A 23,754-nucleotide genomic window follows, 5' to 3' on the forward strand; every position below is an offset into this window, starting at 1 on the left:
CTCAGAATTATGGAAAAGAAGAAAAAAAAAAAAAAAAAAGACGTGCCCACTTCTTTTTTTTTTTCTTTCTTTTTTTTTTTCCCCCCAGTGGCCCTAATCCTCTTCCGTAATAAACTTCAGTTATTCATGTCCAGTTTTTTATAAATCAGTGTCTGTTATGGATTAGCTGCTCCCACATAATGTTAGCATAATTAAAGTAAACATCTCTAATTTTGCCCTTATGGAATGTTTATTTTTGGGGTTTTTTTGGGGTTTTTTTTGCAAAAACAAAATTAATATATATAAAATATAATACTATTCCCTTCAAAGTAAACGGTGCTCAGAAAGTGAGCTGCCTTGGGGAGGTTTGCACTCTCTGACTGCTTTTTTTAAATGTGTATGTCCTTTACACCTGTGCTGCTTTTGTCTATGCACAGCTCCGCCAGCTCTCCCGAGTGAATCATTCCAACATTGTTAAGCTCTATGGCTTCTGTGACAATCCAGTGAGTATATAACACTCAACATTTGCAACAAAAGTTTGAATTAAAAAAAAAGAAAAAAGTTGTCCCATTATGTTTTTATCTTGTCTGGATGTGAAGAAGCAGTGATAGGTTTAGAATTGTTTTGATCTTCATGATTTTGTTGTATTTACAGCGCCTTGCAAAAGTATTCGGCCCCCTTGAACTTTTCCATATTTTGTCACATTACAGCCACAAACATGAATCAATTTTATTGGAATTCCACGTGAAAGACCAACACAAATTGAGGTACACGTGAGAAGTGGAATGAAAATCAGACATGATTCCAAACATTTTTTACAAATAAATAACTGCAAAGTGGTGTGTGTAATTATTCAGCCCCCCTGAGTCAATACTTTGTAGAACCACCTTTTGCTGCAGTTACAGCTGCCAGTCTTTTAGGGTCTGTCTCTACCAGCTTTGCACATCTACAGACTGAAATTTTTGCCCATTCTTCTTTGCAAAACAGCTCCAGCTCAGTCAGATTAGATGGACAGCGTTTGTGAACAGCAGTTTTCAGATCTTGCCACAGATTCTGGATTGGATTTAGATCTGGACTTTGACTGGGCCGTTCTAACACATGGATATGTTTTGTTTTCAACCATTCCATTGTTGCCCTGGCTTTATGTTTAGGGTCATTGTCCTGCTGGAAAGAAAACCTCTTGCAGTCTCAAGTCTTTTGCAGACTCCAAGAGGTTTTCTTCCAAGATCTACTGTATTTGGCTCCATCCATCTTCCCATCAACTCTGACCAGCTTCCCTGTCCCTGCTGAAGAGAAGCAGCCCCAGAGCATGATGCTGCCACCACCATATCTGACAGTGGGGATGGTGTGTTCAGAGTGATGTGCAGTGTTAGTTTTCCACCACACATAGCGTTTTGCATTTTGGTCTCATCTGACCAGAGCAGCTTCTTCCACATGTTTGCTGTGTCCCCCACATGGCTTGTGGCAAACTGCAAACGGGACTTCTTATGGTTTTCTGTTAACAATGGCTTTCTTCTTGCCACTCTTCCATAAAGGCCAACTTTGTGCAGTGCACCACTAATAGTTGTCCTGTGGACAGATTCCCCCACCTGAGCTGTAGATCTCTGCAGCTCGTCCAGAGTCACCATGGGCCTCTTGGCTGCATTTCTGATCAGCGCTCTCCTTGTTCGGCCTGTGAGTTTAGGTGGACGGCCTTGTCTTGGTAGGTTTACAGTTGTGCCACACTCCTTACATTTCTGAATGATGGCTTGAACAGTGCTCCGTGGGATGTTCAAGGCTTGGGAAATCTTTTTGTAGCCTCGCCTGCTTTAAATTTCTCGATAACTTTATCCCTGACCTGTCTGGTGTGTTCTTTGGACTTCATGGTGTTGTTGCTCCCAATATTCTCTTAGACAACCTCTGAGGCCGTCACAGAGCAGCTGTATTTGTACTGACATTAGATTACACACAGGTGCACTCTATTTAGTCATTAGCACTCATCAGGCAACGTCTATGGGCAACTGACTGCACTCAGACCAAAGGGGGCTGAATAATTACGCACACCCCACTTTGCAGTTATTTATTTGTAAAAAAATGTTTGGAATCATGTATGATTTTCCTTCCACTTCTCACGTGTAAAATTTATCCATGTTTGTGGCTGTAATGTGACAAAATGTGGCAAAGTTCTCTTGCAAGCCACTGTATCTGTGGGGTATGTGATTTTTTTTTTTCTTTTATTCCCCCTCAGGTCTGTCTGGTCATGGAGTATGCAGAATGTGGATCTTTATATAACCGTAAGTCCTACTGTGTCTGAACAAAGAGTTTTTTAAAGGGAAGTTAAGGAGATAGTTACTGAAACATGTTATAGTTTTTTTCCGTTGCATAGCTTTTCCTAGTTTAGCTAATAAAAACGTCCTATTATTAGTTCAAAAGGTTTTCAGACCCTTTCATGTTTTCCATATCTTCTTTGTTAACCTTCACAGTGTACTTCCTAAGACAAAAATGGATGTCATAAAGCGCCCTGAGTGTTCAGATAGTGTAGAAAAGTGCTCTATAAGAACCAGTCCATTTACCATTTAGCATGTTTACATGTTAAAGTTAAAAGTCTGAATTGCCCTGTTACATAAGTATTCCAAACTTACAAGGTTTTCTTATCAATGATTCTCTTAGTTTGGTTGACCTTTCTTTTGTCTCTCATTTATAGAAACCATTGGCTTACTTGTTTGACCAAGACTGGTCATTCCTAATTATTGTCTAGTTTGGCTGGGTAGCAAGATCTAAGAACTAGACTGACAAGCTAGACTGGGTTTCAGACTTATTCCATTTTAAGATAATAGAGGCTACTGTGCTCTGGGACACTTTCAGTGCTGCAAAAACATTTTTGGTATCCTTTCCCAGAGTTGTGCCTTGATACAGTCCAAAGTTTAGAATCCCACAGCTCTCTTAGTGTCATGGCTTGGTTTTATCTTACATAACATATGAACATAATAACATATATAATAAAGTAGAACATCAGTGAGAGGTGTTTGAGACTTTATAGAAAGCTGTATGGCTTTCCTCATCGTCTTCATTGAATTCAAATAGACACGGGTATCTTCGAATGCAGTTGCAGAAGCATCTTAACGATTGTTGACAAATGTACGATATTCCAGTTATGCTGGTTCTAACAGTGTCTGAATATTCGTGGGATACTTTAGTATATTTAAAAAAACTGCTTAATTATTTAGTAAAGCACAATGTTACAACAATGTAAGCAGTTAATTTTCAAATAAGTCTGGAGGCTACCATACCGTACCATTCACGCTCTTTACTAATTAATTTCAATGCATTTGAAATAGCAGAAAAATGACAGTCTCACATTATTGTGCTTATTGATATAATCATTATTTCTTTTCATCTCTGCTTCTCACTCAAAGTTCTACATGGTGCAGACCCACAGCCCTTCTATACAGCATCCCATGCAATGAGCTGGTGTCTGCAGTGTGCCCAGGGAGTTGCCTATCTTCATGCTATGAAGCCAAAGGCTTTAATTCATAGGGACCTCAAACCACCAAAGTAAGATTCTCAATCATACAGATAATGATAAACAGTGCAGAGATTTAAGAGCACTCAAAACCTTTGTGGTGGCATTTTGGAACATGTGTTTTTTTCCCCACGGGTTTAAAAAGTATTTCTGTTACAATTTATCTAAAGTATTAGTCACTCTTGGTGTTACCTGCTGATCAGTCTGTTGCTGCTGACCAACATAGCATAATAACTATGGGATGGATTGCCATGAAATTTTGTCCACATGTTTATTTTGCCATGATTATGAATCTTTATTTCCTGAAATTTGGCATTTTGAAGCTGACATTTGCAATATCAATTGAAGGAACAGAAGACTGTAAGACTGTTAGACTGCCATGAAATGTCATGCACACATTCACGCTCCACAGAGCATCACCATCTAACTTTTCTTCTAGGCGATATCATATTGATGATGGTATTTTGATCAGTTTTGATGAAGTATACTAGAATATAAATTTTAGATTAACGTTTTTTTGAAAGTCTTAAACCCCTGTCTGTACTGTTCCAGTCTACTGCTTGTGGCTCGTGGTACTGTGCTGAAGATATGCGACTTTGGAACAGCTTGTGATATTCAGACCTACATGACCAACAATAAAGGAAGTGCAGCCTGGATGGCACCAGAAGTATTTGAAGGTCAGCCATGAACAATATTTTTAAATATTAATCAAATCTTTGTTTGTCACAATGAGTACCTAGATTTGTGTCACTCACATTGTTAAATCCCATTTCTAAAACAACAATCAAGCTTGCTTAATAACACTATGATTTTTCCATTTGATGATCTGGCTAGATGGAAACCTCTACCTATATCACTCATGGGAAGGGTCGCTTCAATAAAAATGATGGTCTTGCCAAGAATCAATTATTTATTTACACATATACCCATTTATACATATACCTTGTATAATCCAAAAAAATCTAGTATTTTTAACCCTTATGTGTTCCTTAAATGAACACACAAAAGATGAAAGTAAACAGGAGTACTCGCAGGCTAAGTATACGGCCAAGAGAGAGGTGGAAAAGGCTTATAGTGAGTTGTTTGAGATGCTGGACACCAAGGAGGGAGAAAAGAACTTGTATCCATTGTCTAGGCAGAGAGCTCAAGCTGGAAAGGATGTGCAGCAGGTTAGAGTGATTAAGGATAGAAATAGAAATAATTTTACAAGTAAGACATCCACCCATGTTTTTCCTGCAAGATGTTTGCAGTCACCACTACATTGGAGCCATTGTCATGGAAAACAACCACAATTTTGCTCAGAGTAATCAAAGAAATTTCCGCAGTCTTCTCAATCCAAGAAGCAATGGTTGGCCCAGTGTGTCCTTCACGGGACGTTTTTGTGAGGCAATAATAAACCTAACCCTATAAAGTGACAAGTGATATACCTCTGTGGCAACGCTGATCCAGACTGTAGCTGTCATGGTAATGTTGTTCTTTGCTGATTTATCAGCATCTTTAATCTTACCAAGAGGAGCTTCATACTTTCCCTCCACAAGCTGTGTAGAAATAAATTCTGGAAGATAAACCGGTGTTGATCTGCTCAAAACCTGCCCACCTCTTCAATCTTGGACTCATGATCTCATGTTGGTCTCATGTTGTTATATACCACATTAAGAATGTTCAAATCTTGATTATGCAGCTGCCAGGATGGAGGAAAGGAAGCAGACTACCAACAAAATTCAGAGATGTAGTGAAGGAGGACAGGTAGAAGATTGGTATGACAGTAGAGGCACTGTGTTGACCCCTAAAGGAACCAGCCACAAAAAGATGAGATGAACACACAAAAATTTAATATCATTTAATTTAATAACTTAAATTTATTTGATGAAGTATTTTCTGCACTTCACTTGTCCCAAATTTTGTAAGCCTTATTCCTAAACGGATTAAATAAATTTTTCATCTCAAAATTCTACATGGAATGTCCCAAAAACCCAATGTGAAAAAGGTTACAGTGAAATTCTTCATTAAAAATAAAAAAAAAAACCAAATATAGCGTGTATATAAATATTTATAGACTTTGGTTCTTAAAATTGAGCTCAGGTGTATCCTGTTTCCACTGATCATTTGTCAGATTTTTCTTCAATTTGATTGGAGTCCATTTGTAGAAAATTCAGTTGATTGGATGTGATTTAGAAAGGCACCCACCTGTCTATATAAGGTCCCATAGTTGATCAAGCAAAGAAGTCCAATGTATTGTCTGTAGATCTTACCAGGAGAAATGAAGCCAGGAAGCCAAAGGGTAGTGGTTTTAAAATGTATGAGAAACCCAGGAAAGATCAGAGTGTTGGCAGGTGTTGAAGGAGGACTACACTTGGTGTCAGTTAATTAACTATGACACGAGGGATATATAAACTTATTTAGTACAACTGCACGACTTTGTCACTGTGAACTACCTAATGACCATCACTTTTAACCTGTATTTTGCTGGCTATAACTTTCAGATTCTTTTAAATATGGTTTTGGTTTATATTCTTCAGGCAGTAACTACAGTGAAAAGTGTGATGTGTTCAGCTGGGGGATTATCCTGTGGGAGGTCATCACACGCAAGAAACCCTTTGACGAGATTGGTGGTTCTGCATTTTGCATAATGTGGGCTGTCCACAGAGGTGAGTAGATTCTATTAGATAGTGAGGACCTTAACAGAGTACAAAAAAGGTCCTTACTCACCTTGGGGGTAGTCTTTATCCTTCAAGCTCAGGTCCTCCATAAGAGGCCTGGGACCTCGAGGGTCCTGTGCAGCATCTTTGCTGTTCCTAGGACTGCACTCCCCTGGACAGACATCTCAGATGTTGTTCCTGGGACCTGCTGTAGTCACTCGCCAGCTTGGGAGTCACTGCCCCGAGCGCTTCAATTACCACTGGGACCACTGTTGCCTTCATCCTCCAGAGCTTCTCAAGCTCTTCTCTCAGGCTGTTTGTGTGAGATCAAAGTAGCATGGGGGGAAGTTGGCCAACTATCGAAGTTACAGAAAGGTGTGATGTGGAAGGTGCCTAAGAAGTACAGCAAGCTGTCCATATCTGAGGCCTTGGAAACTGCCAAGCAAAGATTCATAGCCTTCAAGCCAGGCACTTAAAGAGGTATACCAGAGAAATAGAAGTAGAAGAATAAACCAGCTGTTCTCCACAGAACAATCCAAGGTGTATTCTCAGTGGCAGGAAACAGCATGACAACAGCAACACCAAGGCTGGAGATGGAGCAATACTGGAAGAGCATATGGGAGAAGGATGCAGCCCATAATGTCAATGCTCAGTGGCTAGTGGATCTAAGAGCAGACTACAGCTAGCTCACTGAACAGGGTCCAGTAACCATCAAAGTGGCAGACATCCAAGAAAGGGTCTCCAGTATGAAGGATTGGACAGCACCAGTCCGATGACAGAAATGTCATCGGATGGTAACGAAGAAAAGGTAGTCAAAACTGAGAGGATCGCACTACTGGAAGTAGTGAGAATAGCTACAAGTACCACAGACAAATAGGAACCACTAAGAGGCCGCTAGGAAAGCTGCAACCATCAAGTACCTGCAGAGAGTAAAAGGCAAGTTCTGAGTAGTCAGCTGAATTTGAGGAACAAGGTGACGTCGAGAATGACTGTGGTATGATCCTGTGGGACTTCCAGATACAGACGGACAAACTGGTGATGGCTACCCAACTGGACATAGTAGTGGTTGACAAGTAGGGAAGAGCAACCATGGTGATAGACACATCAGGAAGAAGGAACACAAGAACCTGGAGAAGTACCAAATGGCTCAGAGAAGAGCTCAGAAAGATGTGAAGTGTGAAGGTAACAGTGATTCCAGTGGTAATCAGAGTACTTGGTGCTTATTAAAAAGAGTATGCAAAAAAAGGCAACTACCATTCTGATATTGCTTTACCATTTTTTGTTGTTTTCATTCATCCAGAAATCTCTCTGTAACTGCAGTCTTCAAGTAATTTTTTCACCATCATAATTTTCATCATCTATTCGTGTTCGCAGTCTGGTCTGAGAAACTTCTAAATTTGTTCGTAGAGTACGAACAAATTCACAAAAATAATGCTGAATTAAATATGTGAGTGAAATGTTTGTCGACGATTTACGAGACATTTGTGTGTACACACCGAATGAGGTCTTTTCTGCTGACATAATACGAAGTTTTGTTCATAATGGTGATAATGGAAACCATTGTTCTCTTCTGGTTGACTGGTTACTACGACAGGTACTCGACCTCCTCTGATCAAAGACCTTCCAGAACCCATAGAGACTCTGATGACACGCTGCTGGGACAAAGAACCCAGCCAGAGGCCATCAATGAATGAGGTCAAAAACACTATGAATCATCTAATGAAGGTATAGTGTCACTACATGGAACCACAAATTATCATTTTATTTCAGTTTGTGTGTACAGTAAAGAAATGAATTATAGCATTTGTTTTCTCAGAAATTCAGTCAAATTTAGGTTCTTCTCTGGATTTATTTTTTTATTATGTGGTTCACTCCATCTCAAATCACCATGAATCTCCTGCTCAGCCCTCATTGTTTTGAATTTTTTCTGCACACTGAAATCTGAGGCGTGTGTTTCAAACAGAACGAGCTAAAAAGATTTAAGGCTGAAATTTTCACTTTTTTCTGTTTTGTTTTGTACCATCAAAATGAATCTGACATTTGGGACCGACTTCCCTGGAGGAGTCTGATAATAAACTTTCAAAGATACTTAGCCACATTAAAAACTCAAGTGCCAATGTAACTGTTTTTGTGCGTAAAAAGAAATATAGTAAAACAATTAAAAGTAATGACATGACAAATTGGAAGTATATCTAGAAACAATTAAACAAATGATCTTTTGAGAAGGTTTTATAAATCAGATGAACCTAGAGCAGTGTTTCCCAACCACTGTGCCACAGCATATAGTTGTGCCGTGGAAGATTATCTGGTTCCACCTGATTACTACTCTAAGCCAGCAGCATGAGTAACGGGCAGAACAATTACATTCTCTTCCACTAGAGGGCAGTACAACTACCTGCTCAAATTACATCGGTTGCCAACTGCCAGTAAAACAGAAGACGAAGAAGAAATTACATAATAGTCATGCTGTGAGACAACCTGCGCCTAATAACAATAGATAAATATTTGAAAGAAAAAGTAGTCAGTCCGGTTCTGATAAATATTTATGCCCCGAACTGGGATGATGATAAGTTTATTGGCAAAATAATATCATTAATTCCAGATATGAACTCAAAACAGCTGATTTTTGGTGGAGACTTGAACTGTGTGATGAACGTAACACTTGACCGTTCCAGCTCTAAACCTACAAATCTCTCCAAAAAAGGCAAGATATTATCTGTTTTTATGGCCCAAATAGGTTGTGTTGACCCCTGGCGGTTTTTATTTCCACAAAGTAAGTCCATTTTCTTTTTTTTCTAATGTACATCATTTATATAGTAGAATAGACTATATGAGTACTGAATATTTAACCATTGTAGAGTCAGATCATGCCCCTGTACTTTTCTCTCTACCAATCAGAACGCCCGCCCTGGAAATTAGACAGGACTCTCCTGGCAGAGGAGGGTTTCTGTGAAATGATATAAAAAAAAAAAATTAAAAAAAAATAGATGACTTTCTAATTTTTAACCAAAAAGATAATGTTTCACCTTCTCTCTTGTGGGAGACACTAAAGGCTGTAATCAGGGGAGAAATCATCTCATATTCGTTTAGAAAACACAAAATGAATTGAAATAGGCAAGAACCATTTCTATGGTAGGTGCTCAGTACTCTGTCTCTCCCTCTCCTGAGCTTTATAAAAGGAAGCTAGACCTCCAAATACAGTATAATTTGCTATCAACTGAAAAAACTGAACGTCTTCTGTTAAAGTCACGAGGTTATGTATATGAGCATGGCGATAAAGCCGGACATTTATTAGCACATCAACTTAAATGCCACTCAGCCGCACAACAAATCCCACAAATGCGAAAAGATGATGGTGAGTTAACAATTGACCCTGAAGAAATTAAAGAAACCTTCACTGCGTTTTATTCAAATCTTTATACATCTGAGATTACAAATGACTGCTCTGCTATGGAGAATTTCTTTGACAATCTTCAGGCTCCTCTTGTAACAGCGGGCGATAGGACTGAAGCTGAACTTCCACTCAATCATGCAGAGGTGACTACTGCACTAAAGGCGATGCAAAATATTCATCACCCAAAGCTTCTATAATCATTAATGGTAAACGTTCACGATATTTTAAGTTGACAAGAGGTACCCGTCAGGGCTGTCCGATCAGCCCATTGTTATTTGCCCTGGCCATAGAGCCCCTCTCTATTACACTCAAAACTTTGCCATCAATTGCAGGTATTCATAGGATGGATAAAGAGCATAGAGTATCCCTCTATGCAGATGATCTGTTAATGTATGTATCTGATCCCGTTTCATCTGTCCCCCATATCCTCAACACCCTAAGCAGCTTTGGCTCCATCTCTGGGTACAAACTGAACTTCAGTGAAAGTGAATGCTATCCTGCTAATGACCTGGCTCTTCAAATATAGAGCAGTGCTATACCTTTCAAAACAGCCAAAAATGGCTTTAAATATCTAGGCATAAATATATATGAGATTTGCACAATCTCGTTATAGAAAATTTCTGCCTGCTACTTGAAAAGGTCAAATCGGACTTAAAGAAATGGAAACCACTTCATGTATCGTTGGCAGGGAATGTAAATTGTATAAAAATGAATATACTCCCCAAGTTTCTTTATCTATTTCACTTTACCTTCCAAAATCATTTTTTAAATCTATTGATAAAGATTTAGTCTCATTTATATGGGATGGAAAAAACCTAGAATACGCCTGGATCTGTTACAGAGGCCTAAAGACCTAGGTGGCTTAGCCTTTCCAAATTTCGGCCATTAATACTGGGCCTCAAATGTTCAAAAAATAATTTATTGGCTCCACACCCCAGATGAAGATTGGTGCCAAATTGAAGTGGCATCTTGCATTTCCACCTCCCTTAGAGCCTTGGTCACCTCCAGCCTTCCAATTTCCTCACTGCTGTACACCGACAGTCTTATAGTTATTAACACCCTCAAAATATGGGCTCAATTTTAAAAGAACTTTGGGTTTAAAAATCTTCTCCATTTGAGCCCTATTCATAATAATCACCTTTTCCCTCCCGCCAGATTAGACTCTGAATTTGCTCTTTGGCAGAGATGAGGCATCCACACTTTTTCTGACATGTACATAGACGTGTCTTGGCAAGTTTTCAGGATTTGTCACAAAAATTTGACCTCCCTCAGCAGTATAACCCCAACTTTCCAAATATAACACCATTTACTGGTGTTGATGATCTGTTGAAACTCACATTTAAGCCTAAAGGTCTTATCTCAAGGATCAGTAATTGTGTAGCCTCCTTTAAGAATATAACAATGGCAAAGATCAGAGCGGACGGGGAGGATGAGCTGGGGGTGGACTTAGAGGAGGAGACCTGGGAGAGCGCTCTTTTAATAGTAAACAACAGCACTTCTTGTGCCAAATTAAACATCATACAGTTCAAGATTCTTCACCGCATTCATTACTCTAAGACGAGACTGGCCAAAATATTTCCAAACATAGATGCAAGCTGTGGGAGATGTAGAAATTCTTCTGCAGATTTAACACATATGTTTTGGTCATGTCCAACTTTAAAAGCCTACCGGTCAACAATTTTCAAAACACTGTCTGAAGCATTGAATGTTGAGCTTCAACCCAATGTAGTCATGGGTATATTTGGTGCTACAGATAGAGGACAAAGAACATTAAGGAAAAGCTACAAAAACATAATCGCTTTCACTACACTGCTTGCGCGCAGAAAGATATTATTGCATTGGAAGTCACAAAAGCCACCCAAAGTGGCTCTGTGGTTCAGTGGCCTGTCACAATTTATACAGCTGTACTCTCAAGGGGTCGAAGGAGAGATTCTTTGCCGTTTGGGATACATTGCTAAAACATTTAGAGAAAATTAAAACCGTACCTATCTGATACTCGCTTGGCAGCTACCGTATACCCTCATTGTTGTGATGGCGATTAATTTTGTGCAAACTATTGCCTTTTAAGTGCACATCTTTAAATATAGTGAATTTTGATGTACCTCATTTAATTTTTTTTTTTTTTTTTTTCCTCTGGATTGGTGTCCAAGATGTTCTTGGGGTGGGGTATGCATATAAAAGAAGCATTGTGACTTTGTTACATGTATATCTTTGTATTACATTCTTGACGCACAATAAAAAAATATTTTAAAAAAGAAATTTTTAAATTTAAGAATTTTTAAAAAAGAAAGAAAAAGTAGTCAGTCTGACCTGGTCCTGGAGAAAACTCCTACCCAGATGAAGGCCCTAGCATGAGTAGTGGTCAGAAGAAAGCAAAAAGGGTATACTGGGGGCAAACCGAGCCAATTCTGCTTATACCTGGTGCGCAGGGAAAAATTATCGGAATGCTTTTTGTGACATTTTTGTTTGGTGGTGTGGCGTGTGATTTTTCTAATGTGAAGTATGTGCCGTGACTCCAAAAGGCTGAGAAACACTGGCCTAGAAAGAGTTCTTTAAAAATGCAGGGTGCTATGTGTGCATCTTCCAGTACTTTCCAGGTTCCGATGAACCACTGGATCTTCCTTATCAGTCGTCAGCCAGCAGAAGTGGCTCTTCGTCAGCCACAAGCACGGGTAACCATGCTACAGCTTCTACTAATGCATGATCACTTCAACAGCTATTTCAGTCTCTGCTAACTTTTTTATAATAGATGGAATTGAAATCATTCCATGTTAAATCATTAATATTATCACAAATGATTTCTTTATTTCTGCTCAGACTCGTATGCTGACTGCACTATCAACTGTAGCCGGAGTGATGACGACATAGAACACACAAACTCAGTTGGTAGAGAGGAAACCCTGAAAAGTCTCGAGTCCAAATTTCCACTTCAGTTCAAGCCGTCAAAGGTAATAGAACCATAATCACACAGTGATCACACTTCTTCACAGTGTTTTGCTTTGAACCTGTTTTATGATTTTATTTTATTATTTTTTATTATTTTATGATTTTCAAATCCCAGAGTCCTGCATCGCGTACTGGTCTGCCCAGGACCTCAGGTGTGGACACTCAACCAGGGCCTTCCCAAAACTCAACCCACTCGAGCAGTTCTCCAATCAACTCTAGCCAGTCAGAACTGAAGATGACATTCAGCTCCACAGGTAGATTCACACAATATTATTTTCCTGCAAAATAATCATCAATTCAACCTTTAAAATATATGTGTCTGAGTAAATACTGTACCCGCCCCGCCGTGGACACATTGCAGTCATATTAGAAGATAGTAACTGCTGTTGACCTGAAGCAAGGTTTACAAGACGTCTGCCAAATTTAAAGACTGTGGTAAACTAATTTGTTTCTCTGTATACAGACAGTTTTTAGATTGTTTTCTATTTCAGTTTTGCCATCAATGTTCTATAACTCATTGGTTTTTAACTCTACATTTTAAAACATCAAAATAGCTCATGCTGTGTTAGACTTTTAGAAGCTCAAATTACTATATTTGGATGAGAGGGTGAAGTTACTGTCTAACACTAGCTGTTTGGTTAGCAACCTGCATTTATAAATTGTATGAGACATGATTAACGCATAGCATTCTGACCACCAACAGGTGAAGTGAAAAACAATGATTTTCTCTTCATTATAGCACCTGTTGGAGGGTGGGATGTATTAGGGAGCAAGTGAACATTTTATCCTAAAAAGGTGATGTGTTAGAAGCAGGATAACTGGGGCAAGCCTCACTTTGCTGCTTACAGTGCTTAAATGTTGCTAACATTTTGATGCCCGATACAACAGCACACTTTCAGAATTGAATGGCTTGATGGAGTACATGCCTCGATGGGTCAGGGCTGTTTTGGCAGCAAAAGCGAAACCAACACAATGTCTAAGGAGCTTGGAAAGAAAGCGACTGGACTTGTTAAAGTTTCGTGAAGATGTTTCATCTCTCCAACAGGCTTCTTCAGTTCTAAAACCAAATGGTGCAGCAACCTCTTGGTTGCACCTATAAATTGTTTCCATAAAGATTATAAATGGAAATGGAGAAAGCCAACATCCACTGGAAATGAGTCTGACTTGCTGCTGGCAATATGAATCAAGCTGTCACTACAGCTCTACAGAGGCTGAATGACCTGCATCAATAGGCATGATACCCCATACTCCCAAAGTAACCCTTGGAGATGGGGTCGAATGCCTTCACCAAATACTCAGAAAAACCTACCAGGAAGAACCCAGGGACCTACTGGGTCTGATAATGGGTCCAGTGATTTCATCTAAATGGTGCAGAGTGCAGGGTATTTAAACCTATTGGGGGCTGTCCCTTAGGGTTCGTGATCCACTCATGTGCTTCATCACGTGAGCCGAGGTGTGAAAAATGTTGGATCTCCAGTGTCACCTGTTGTAGCCAACCTTTACATAGAGGAAGTGGAAATTAAAGCTCTTGGCTCTTTCAAATGGACAGTACCTAGCCGCTGTCAAAGATATGCAGATACCTGCTGCTGCTCAGGTACCCAGGGGACTGCTCAACTCCACTGCTGCTTGGGGCCAGTGAGAGTCATTTAGATGACTCTCCCTGGGTCGCCTACATGTTGGGTTGTGGCTACAGCTCCCAGTGTATCTGCACTTGCTGCTTCATCATGTACCCATCTCCACAGGACTTTACTGTATGTGTGAGTGTGGATGGTTCACTAAGGGTTTCAGACCCAACAGTGGTTTCAGACTCATTGGCTACCCTTACCTGGTTCAACCAGACATTTGAAGCTTTTGCCAGGGTGTGGCCACTGTTGCATGCTATTGAATTCAAATAGCGGCGAGGAGCCACAGGTGAGAGTACCAACAAGGAAGGAACTACTCAAAGGACAAACTGCTCCAAGGAGCATGACATTTCCCCTTATCAGAGGTACTACCTCTCCCTGCCACTCCATACAGCCCAACTTCCTTTGACTACCATGACCTGGATGACAGAGAACCTACACAGACAAACCAACACAATAATAGGCAGGTGGTCATAATGTTATGCCTAATCTGTGTAATACCTGATCAGTGCCTAGTGATAGACTCCTTGTTTGTCTTCTTTGGTAAAACCTAGCACCTCATAACACTTATTTTCTAGTTCAGTCACAGATGTGGCTCAGTGCATGCATTAGTCTGACCACAGTAGCATTAGATGGTTCACTGCCAGTGTTTGGATTTGTGTTTGAAAAGTAAGAGTGAGTGTGTGTGTGTGTGTGTGTGTGTGTGTGTGTGTGTGTGTGTGTGTGTGTGTGTGTGTGTGTGTGTGTGTGTGTGTGTGTGTGTGTGTGTGTGTGTGTGTGTGTGTCTTTAGCTACCAATGGAGTAGATGGCTATCTGAAACTGGATTATCAGCTGCAGGTAAGATGGTATTTTTATTGTGCTTAAAAACACAAAAACATAGCTGTAGTTCACCATGGTATTGGATAACAGTTTTCTCTGACTTTTCTAGGTGAAGACATATACCCACACACTTACATTTAGTGTTTATGCATGTATTAGTTATTGTTTTGTAAGTATGAGAACTCTAAATTATAAGTAATGTAGAAGATCTGCTAAATTCAGCAAAATATATATTTTGAAGTTTAAAATGTATGTAATACTAAAATGTGATGTTTCTATTTCTTATATGTTTGCCTAAATAAGTAAAATGTGAATATGTTTGAAATTCTGGACATGCAGCCATTTTTGGCCACTACTCCGACTTACTATGGAGGCATCCTTGTCAAAGACCTGAACCACCTGAACACCATTTATTTCTGCCATTTGTATCTGTAGTCTCATTCTTTTAGTCACTACCCGTGCTTATGACCACAGGTGAGGATGGGGTCATAGATCAACCACTAAAACTTCACTTTTACACTCAGCTGCTTCTTAACCATGAGCCCCTGAAATGAGACCCAGGAAAAGGGTGATAGATTGCCTGAAGCAGTTAGGACAGGACAGTGCCACTGACTGGACCGCATACTACAGGCTGTATCCAGGGGACTCTACACCAAGTCTGTATGGTTTACTGAAGATACATAAACAGGGTGCACCTTTAAGACCGATTGTCTGCATGATCAACTCAGTCACCTATAACATCTCAAAGTTTCTGGCTTCGATTCTCAATCTGTTGGTATCTGAACACCACATCCAGAACACCTTGGAGTTTGTTGAGAAGGTGAGAGATGTCATTATGGAGGCAGATGAAACCATGGTCTCGTACGACGTTACATCTCTCTTCACTTGCATCCCAGTCATGGAAGCGTTGGAGGTAGTCCGTAAGAGATTACAGGATGACCCCAACCTCAGCAACAGGACCACTCTCATCATCCACCAAGTGTGTTTGAACTGTGTCTTCATTCTACCCTGGAACACCAAGTCATTGGTTCAGGTATGTGGATGACACCTGGGTGAAAATCAAATCTCAGGACGTTCCACAATTCACTGATCACATTAACTTGGTGGACCAAGACATCAAAGGGAGGATATGAAAAGTGGCAGGTTAGCCTTCTTAGACTGTGAGATTTCCATCAGTAATGGGGGACATCTAAAACTGACGTGTACCGTAAACCTACACATACGGATCAGTATTTAAGGTTTGACTCTCATCATCCACTGGAGCATAAACTGGGTGTCATCAGGACGCTACAACACAGAGCGAACACCATCCCCACAGACACAGCAGCCAGGGAGGCAGAAGAACATCAAGAAGGCCCTGAGTAAATGTGGTTATCCCAGCTGGACTTTTGTCAAAGCTGGGAAGGCTCCTAAAGAAAGCTGCAGATGATCCAGGAGAGAAGGACAACCGCTGCCTAAGAGAAAACCTGTAGTGATCCCGTACGTGTCAGGAGTATCGGAGCAGTTGAGACGCATTTTTTCTAAACACCGGGTCTCTGTGGTTTTTAAACCCCAAAACACACTGCGCCAAAAATTGGTCCACCCCAAGGATCGGGTCCCCCAACACAAACAGAGTAACATAGCTGTTAAGTGCAGGAGGATTGCCAGGATTTATACATCAGGGAAACCAAACAACCTCTGGCTAAGAGGATGGCACAACACAGAAGAGCCACCTCGTCAGGCCAGGACTCTGCAGTCTGTTTACACCTACAGGCCAGTGGACACTCTTTCAATGATGAGGCTGTAACATCCTGGACAGGGAGGAGGGGGCCTAAGGGTACATCTGTCACCATCTTACAATGCTGTGATTGCAGCCATTCCCCAACTCTCTGCGATTTGGACTCATGCTTATTGATCGGTGATCATGACAATTTCCAAATTAATGATCAAGGAGCTGACCTAACAGCGCATTGTTCCTTGAGTGGGCTGGTTTCAGTCATTATGCAAATGTACTGTTTATAAGGTTGTGGAAACCTGCAGTCAGCTGAGACTGAAGAAGTCACCTGGATAAGTGATGAATCGTTTCTCCCACTGAAAACGCTACGTGGATGATTGAGCATGCATCAGAATCAGAATCAGAATCAGACTCCACCACATACCAATATTGTTAATTAAGGGCAGCCGTGGTATAAATCACACTGTATCTCAAACACCTTGAGGTGACTGTGAATTATCTCTTTATAAATAAGATTTAATTGAATGAACTTCACTTGGTGATGGTCTGATAAATTTGCTTAACAAACTCTACTCCACAGCAATTGATTGTCAGTCTGAATTGGCCACACTGCTCTTTCTACCGGAAAATCATGGTATTGGACTTAGAGGTGCTAATTTTTATCCACACTGATTCACAGTCAGCTGTAAACCGCCCCGGTGCAAGCTGCAGGCCACCACTCAGTAAAGCCAACAGAACCACTTACCTGGAAAAATATATAAAGATTATGAATGGAAATGAGAGAAAGCCAACATCCACTGGAAATGAGTCTGAGTTACTGCTGGCGATATGAAATCTAGCTCTCACTACAGCTCTACAGAGACTGAATGACCTGCATCAATAGGCACAGGGTTTGATAATAAGTCTGCACCTGCCTGATGTGGTCAGGCTGAACCTGCTTCTATCTGTGAAATGCACAGGATGCTAGTGGAGGACCTACCATTTCTGGTATAGTGTGGCAAATGCTTATTACGCTCCGCAGTTTTGGGCAGTGAGCGTAGAGCCCACTAGAGGACGTCAGGCCCTCAGACCACCCTCATGAAGTCTGTGATTGTTTGGTCATAGAAATTCGCACCAGTGGCTTGCTAAAGGTCATTTTGTAAGACTGGCAGTGTTCATCCTGTTCCTCCTTGGACAAAGGAGCAGACACCAGTCCTGCTGATGGGTTATGGACCTTCTATGGCCCTATTTAACTCTCCTAGAGTAACTGCCTGTCTCCTGGAATCTTCTCCATGCTCTTGAGACTGCTGGGAGACCCAGCAAACCTTCTGCAAATTGCATGTATTGCTAGACATACTTGGGGAGTTGTACTACCTGTGCAACTTAGTAGGGTCCAGGTATTGCCTCATGCAATTAGTAGTGACACTGAACTCAGCCAAATGTAAAACTAGTGAAAAAAAGAGAGAATATGAGGAGGGAAACCTGTAAAACCATTCATTCAAACCATTTGAGGGTTGTCTCATTGTTGCCCCTTTACTGCACCTGTTATTAACTCCATAAACACCAAAACAGCTGATACTGAGTAACAACCCCCTCTGCTACTAAACTGACAAGTTCAATATTCTAGAAGTTTAACTGACTTGATGTTGTATTCTGATTTAAAAACTGTTTCTTTCTTTCAATTTAATTTAATTTAATTTAATTTTTTTGAGCATTATAGTAGTATTCTCATCCAGCTGTTATGCTGAAGTCTGCATATGTAGAGTGTTGCATTAACCACAGCGTGTCCCTGTGTTTTCAGCCTCTGGCTCCTTGTCCAAACTCCAAAGAGTCCATGGCTGTGTTTGAGCAGCATATCAGGATGGCTCAGGAGTACCTCAAAGTCCAGTCAGAGATTGCTCTCCTTGTTCAGAAAAAGTAAGTCACATGCACAATATTAACTTAAGCAGAACTGTGAACATCTTAAGATGTGTGATAAGAGTGCATGATTTAATCATGCACCTGGAAATGGAAAAATCATTTAATAGATAGAAAAAACATTTAATCTTCAGTTAAAAATGGTGGACTTCCTATTGGGTTTAGGTCTTCAGGCCAATGGACAAAAATGTTAAAATGATTTATGTGAATCCTAGCATGTGGGCTCAACCAATAAAATACGTAGTATGTTAATATGAGCCCATGCTGCTTGAATAATATTGCGGTCTGGTCTCTGGGGAGGCCAATCCATGGTTGACAGTGTTAGATTGTGTGTTGTTCTATCCATGTATGCTTTTACTGCACTGGCAGTAGGGGTGGGGGAAAAAATCGATACTGTGTAGTATCGTGATATTTTGTTTGCTAATAATGTATCGATACAGGGACAGCAGAAATCGATATTTTGTTACAAAAAAGGTTTTTGTGCTCTGACTTCAGAGCATGTTGATCCTTTTTCTGAGCAAGAATCCTGACATTCCTTCACTGTCCAAATGTGTTTAACTTGTTTTTTGGCAGCAATAAACTAAATTTAAGACATGTTTTATTTTAATTAAGTTTAAAACTTTTTTATTTAATGTAAAATTATATTTTGTTTTAATTTACTTTCAAATTCTTCAGTTGCTGAATGGGCTGCATAGTTTTCATAAATTGCATAGTTCAGAATAGCTATAATTGTACCAGATGGTTGCATTCAGTTAAGTTGGACTAGACTGTAATACAAACCATTCAGTTTGTCAACAATAAAACTGACTGAAATGAGAGAAAGACTGAGTGTGAGACTTTGATATTAGATAAAATGAATATTGATAAAGTTTACCTTTATGTACAGAATCTGAATATCGCAAAATATTTTTAAAAAATTGCAATAATATCGTATCGTGGGATGTATGGTGATTCCCATCTCTAACTGGCAGTGTGTTTGGGGTCATTGTCATGTTGAAAATTGAAACTGCTGCCAGTCAGTTAGTTTCCAGAATGATTGCATGGTGGATTAAAATCTGTCTGTTCATCATTCTCTGACATGATCTTAAAACACCAGCTGAAAAGCCGTGACAACCTTCGTGTTTTACAGTTGGCTACAGACACGCCCTGTTGTAACTCTCTCTTAAATTCCACTGTATTCACAGTGATTTGAACAAAAAAAAAAAATCTAATTTGGATTCATCTCTCCTGTTGCCACTAATTTTCAGTCCAGTTTTTGCATAATTTGGAATACCTCAGCCTTCTCTCCTCATTTTCATTCTTTAAGAATGGTTTCTCTTCCACTGAGACCATTTGTGACGAGGCTTCAGCAAAGAGTAGACGGATCAACTGAAGGGCCTCTTTCTTAAGCACGTGACTTTGAGACACTATTCATAATTCATCTAGGGGTTGGGGTTGTTTTTTTTTTGGCCAGTTTCTTTTTATTTTCTTAGAGTGACACTGCACTACACCCTGAATTATGACATGTTATTAGAAAATGATTACTTTTTACCTGTCATAGTGTTGTCTTTGGCATTTTTCAGAGCATGCTAAAAATATGATTTTGCAATAAGCTGCTTGTAACAAAGGGCCTGAATATAAAATTTAAATATGGTTCTTTGCCAAGTTGTCTATTATATGTAGATGCAACAAATTCTATTCATTTTTGTAATGTAAATACACACTGAATTCATTGCATTTTTCTGAGAAATCCATCCTCTAAAAACACACTGTGAGTCAACAATAAGAATCGAACAATAATGAGCTGGTGTTTCTCTAAACAAGACAAGCAAGAAAGTGAGATTCTGAGTTCATTTGTTTCTCACCAGCAGGCAGCAGCAGAGAGAATGTCCACTGTGGTGCACTGAAGCAAAATTACAAAAACTGCATTGTCTAAATACTTTTTGGATCTTACTTTATGCATGTCATTGCACCCTCTATGTAGGAAGGAGCTAATGACTGAACTGGAGCAGGATGAAATGGAACAGCAGACCTCGTTTCGACTCATCCAAGAGCGCAGCAATCTGCTGGAGGACAACAGCAGCCTATCAGCCTACTGCCAGGGCCTGAGGAGTAAACTGAGCCTGATGAAGAGCCAGAACTAATAGCACAGCTGGAACAAAATGATGGGTTGCAGCAAGCAGTCCACACCACTGTTGTTTTTACTGTGATCGCTCCCCTTTTGAAAGAAGAGAACAATCACTGGCAGAAAAGCCCGTTATCTTAGAAAATGAGACTCTGCTAACTACATAAGGTACATCAAGATAATATTAAAGGGAAAGTTGTTAATTTAGAATTAAAGCCTTTAAAGTAAAGCTGAATTATAAGTTGATATTCTTTGTTAATGAACCACACTGTGTGTACAATTATTAGGCAAGGTGTATTTCTGAGGATTAATTTTATTATTGAACAGCTACAGTGCTCTAAATCTGAATGTTTAAGACAGTAAAAGTGAGGTTTTGTCTTTCATAAGAGAATATATATATGAGCACAATTATTAGGCAACTATTATTGTGCAGAATTATTATGCAACTAAATGAACAAAACGAACATTGTTCCATCTCACCTGTTTATTTCCATCTGTTAAAGTGAGAATAATAAAACAACTCAAAATTTACATATAAACATTTCTGACATGTCCAAAATAATAATAATAATAATCAGGGACTAATATAGCCACTCTTCTTTTCAATAACTGTCACAAGCCTTCCATTCATGGAGTCTGTCAGTGTCTTGATCTGTTGATGATCAATGTTTTGTGCAGCAGCAGCCACAGCCTCCAAGACACTGTTCAGCGAGGTGTACAGGGCCCACAGGTTCTCAATGGGGCTTTTCAGAGTCCTTTAGATCTCTTTTTTTGGCCCATTTTGCCTGAGGAAGAGAAGCTGCCTGAAAATTATGCACACCTTTATATAGAGTGTCGGTCTCCTTAGGCCACACCCTCACTCATCACGCAAATACACATCACCTGATATGCAACATTAAGTTTATACAGCTTGAAGTTGGAAAATATGCATAAAAATTATGATATGGCCAAAATACCCACTTGCCTAGTAATTGTGCATGCAGTGTATGGATTTATGATGTGATGTGTAACATTCTTTGAGGCAAGCTGCTTTGAAGGATCCCGGTATTCCCGTGTCTTATAAGATACTTTCGGACAACAGGAACTTTGTCATAGTTGCAGTAACTGTTGATGGTAGATTTCAAAGGTCCAATTTTATTTGATTTTATCATTTGCATGATAATGGTCATGAGAATTCTCATGACCATTGATCAAGGCCCACTGATCAAAGACCACTGATGAATTATTTGCATAATTATGATGAAAGAACTGACCTCCCATTGTTCCTTCAGTGGGCTGGTTTCAGTCATTATGCAAAAGTACTGTTTATAAGATTGGAAACCTGCAGTCAGCTGAGACTGAAGAAGTCACTTGGATGAGTGACGAAACGTTTCTCCCACTGAAAACGTCCAGATGAACAGAATCAACTTTTGGACATTTACTTACCTGGATGATTGAGCATGCATCAAGACATTATTGGTTGTGGTTACTCAGCTTATGGTTCAGCAGCAAACTCTTCCATCAGCTGGCAGAGAGGAATGTAATACAATAAGATAATACTCCATTACAAATAAGGCAGTGTAGTCAGACATAAAAATAAAAATGTACAGTTGGATTGGAGCAGTCTTTTAGAGTTGCAACAATGAGTAAAACTTAGTTCCTCCTGTAAGATTATTTCTGTTCTCTTTTGTACTAATGTTTGTCAGCATGATGCTTTCATCTGATCTTGTAGCAGACCTCTAAGTCTGCAATAAATGAGTAAACAGCCAGCAAGTGTTGTGACTTAATACCATTTTAGCTTTTCAGCTGATATCCGTCCACCTATGTTAATTGCAGTCAGTTAAATCTGGCAACATTGTACGACAAAATGTAAACATTCCTCTTGCTGGAAGTGAGAAAGAAGGGAAACAGATTTATATTTACATATTTTTGGCCATTGTTTTGTTTGAATCTATTTGTCCTGAGTTCAGTCATGTTTAAATCAAAGTGGTCCTGTTTGGGTCTTTGCAGTCTATCAGGCAGAAGGTCATCTGCCACAGGATTAACTGCCTTGCAGAGACTACTGTTGTGATTTGGAACTATATAAATAAAATTGAATGGAAAAAGATTTTCAAATACCATAGGTACATCATATTAAAAAATGTTGATGTTTCAATTTCAGACACAGGTTTCTGAAACTCTTAAGAGCATGATTAGTCATAATAACAGCTTTGGAACACCAGCTTGAAGTTGCCCTATGCCACGGCCCCTATCCAGACCAGTCAAATGTGACGTGCTTCGAGCAGACAACAACTTACCGTTGTAGCAGGGTCCATGTTCACAGGTGCTGCTAAGGAGGAAATAGTCAGGCATCCAACTGTCAACAGAGGCTCAAAATAAGAGTCAGTAGCAGAAAAAGCTGTTTAGCATTGGCAGAGAAGATTTGGCAAGTTTTTTTTGTTTGTGTTTCATTTTTAAAAATGCGTGCAATTAATACTAATCTCTGCTGCTCAACTCACAACTGCATCATTTAAGACTTATGTTATCATTGGATGACAGCATGTCAAAATGCTCCCTAACTGCTGATATTTTTTGACTTTTTGCCGGCTTCATACTGTGCTTACAATCTCCTTGCAAGCTTGTAATGAACGTCAAAATCACCCCAGATCCAGTTCACGCAAAAAACTAACTACCACTTCTTTTAAACAACTCAAATCATATAACAAGGCCATGATGTCGTTTCAGAGAAACAGGGTCTCATTTATTTTTGGTCACATGCTATTCTGAAGACCAGTACGGGCCTTGACATAGGCTTCATTTGGACACGCCCCGCCTCAGCCTCAGGGCTTCAGTGTCAGACATATCACCTGGTTTTCATTCAGCTGAATATCAATTTTACAGTGACGTACAAACATCAGGATGAGTATGTGGATGAGGACCCAAGAGCAGATTCAAACAGCAAAGAGGTGATAAGCTTTTCACAAGCCTTAATACTTAAGCACAAGAGTAAACAGGACACGAGGGAGGGATACTTGCTGTGATTTTTAAGATGTATGAATAAAACTGAATTGTAACTGAATTGAACAGGAGATAAACAGTATACCAACTTAACCTGTTGTAGTTAAATATATTTCTCATCTTATTTTGTACCTCTAATAATAACACAAACAGGAAATACTC

General features: G+C 39.7%; 1 protein-coding gene across 2 annotated transcripts in view; it reads left to right on the plus strand.

Moving 5' to 3' along the window:
* Positions 1-20,845, plus strand: part of LOC120744634 (mitogen-activated protein kinase kinase kinase 7-like) — a 39,710-nt gene extending 18,865 nt beyond the window's left edge. For both annotated transcript variants that reach the window (XM_040049146.1, XM_040049145.1), the window contains exons 3-14: positions 417-482; positions 2,207-2,252; positions 3,375-3,513; positions 4,034-4,158; positions 6,001-6,129; positions 7,715-7,845; positions 12,102-12,186; positions 12,332-12,462; positions 12,576-12,714; positions 14,874-14,920; positions 18,397-18,512; positions 20,476-20,845. In XM_040049146.1, the coding sequence (XP_039905080.1) occupies positions 2,219-2,252; positions 3,375-3,513; positions 4,034-4,158; positions 6,001-6,129; positions 7,715-7,845; positions 12,102-12,186; positions 12,332-12,462; positions 12,576-12,714; positions 14,874-14,920; positions 18,397-18,512; positions 20,476-20,635 (1,236 nt within the window). In that variant the 5' untranslated portion in view covers positions 417-482; positions 2,207-2,218 and the 3' untranslated portion in view covers positions 20,636-20,845. The remainder of the gene's footprint in view (positions 1-416; positions 483-2,206; positions 2,253-3,374; positions 3,514-4,033; positions 4,159-6,000; positions 6,130-7,714; positions 7,846-12,101; positions 12,187-12,331; positions 12,463-12,575; positions 12,715-14,873; positions 14,921-18,396; positions 18,513-20,475) is intronic.
* Positions 20,846-23,754: the final 2,909 nt, after the last annotated feature.

Source organism: Simochromis diagramma, unplaced genomic scaffold (genome assembly GCF_900408965.1).
Source record: "Simochromis diagramma unplaced genomic scaffold, fSimDia1.1 OVJJ01000426.1, whole genome shotgun sequence".
NCBI lineage: Eukaryota > Metazoa > Chordata > Actinopteri > Cichliformes > Cichlidae > Simochromis > Simochromis diagramma.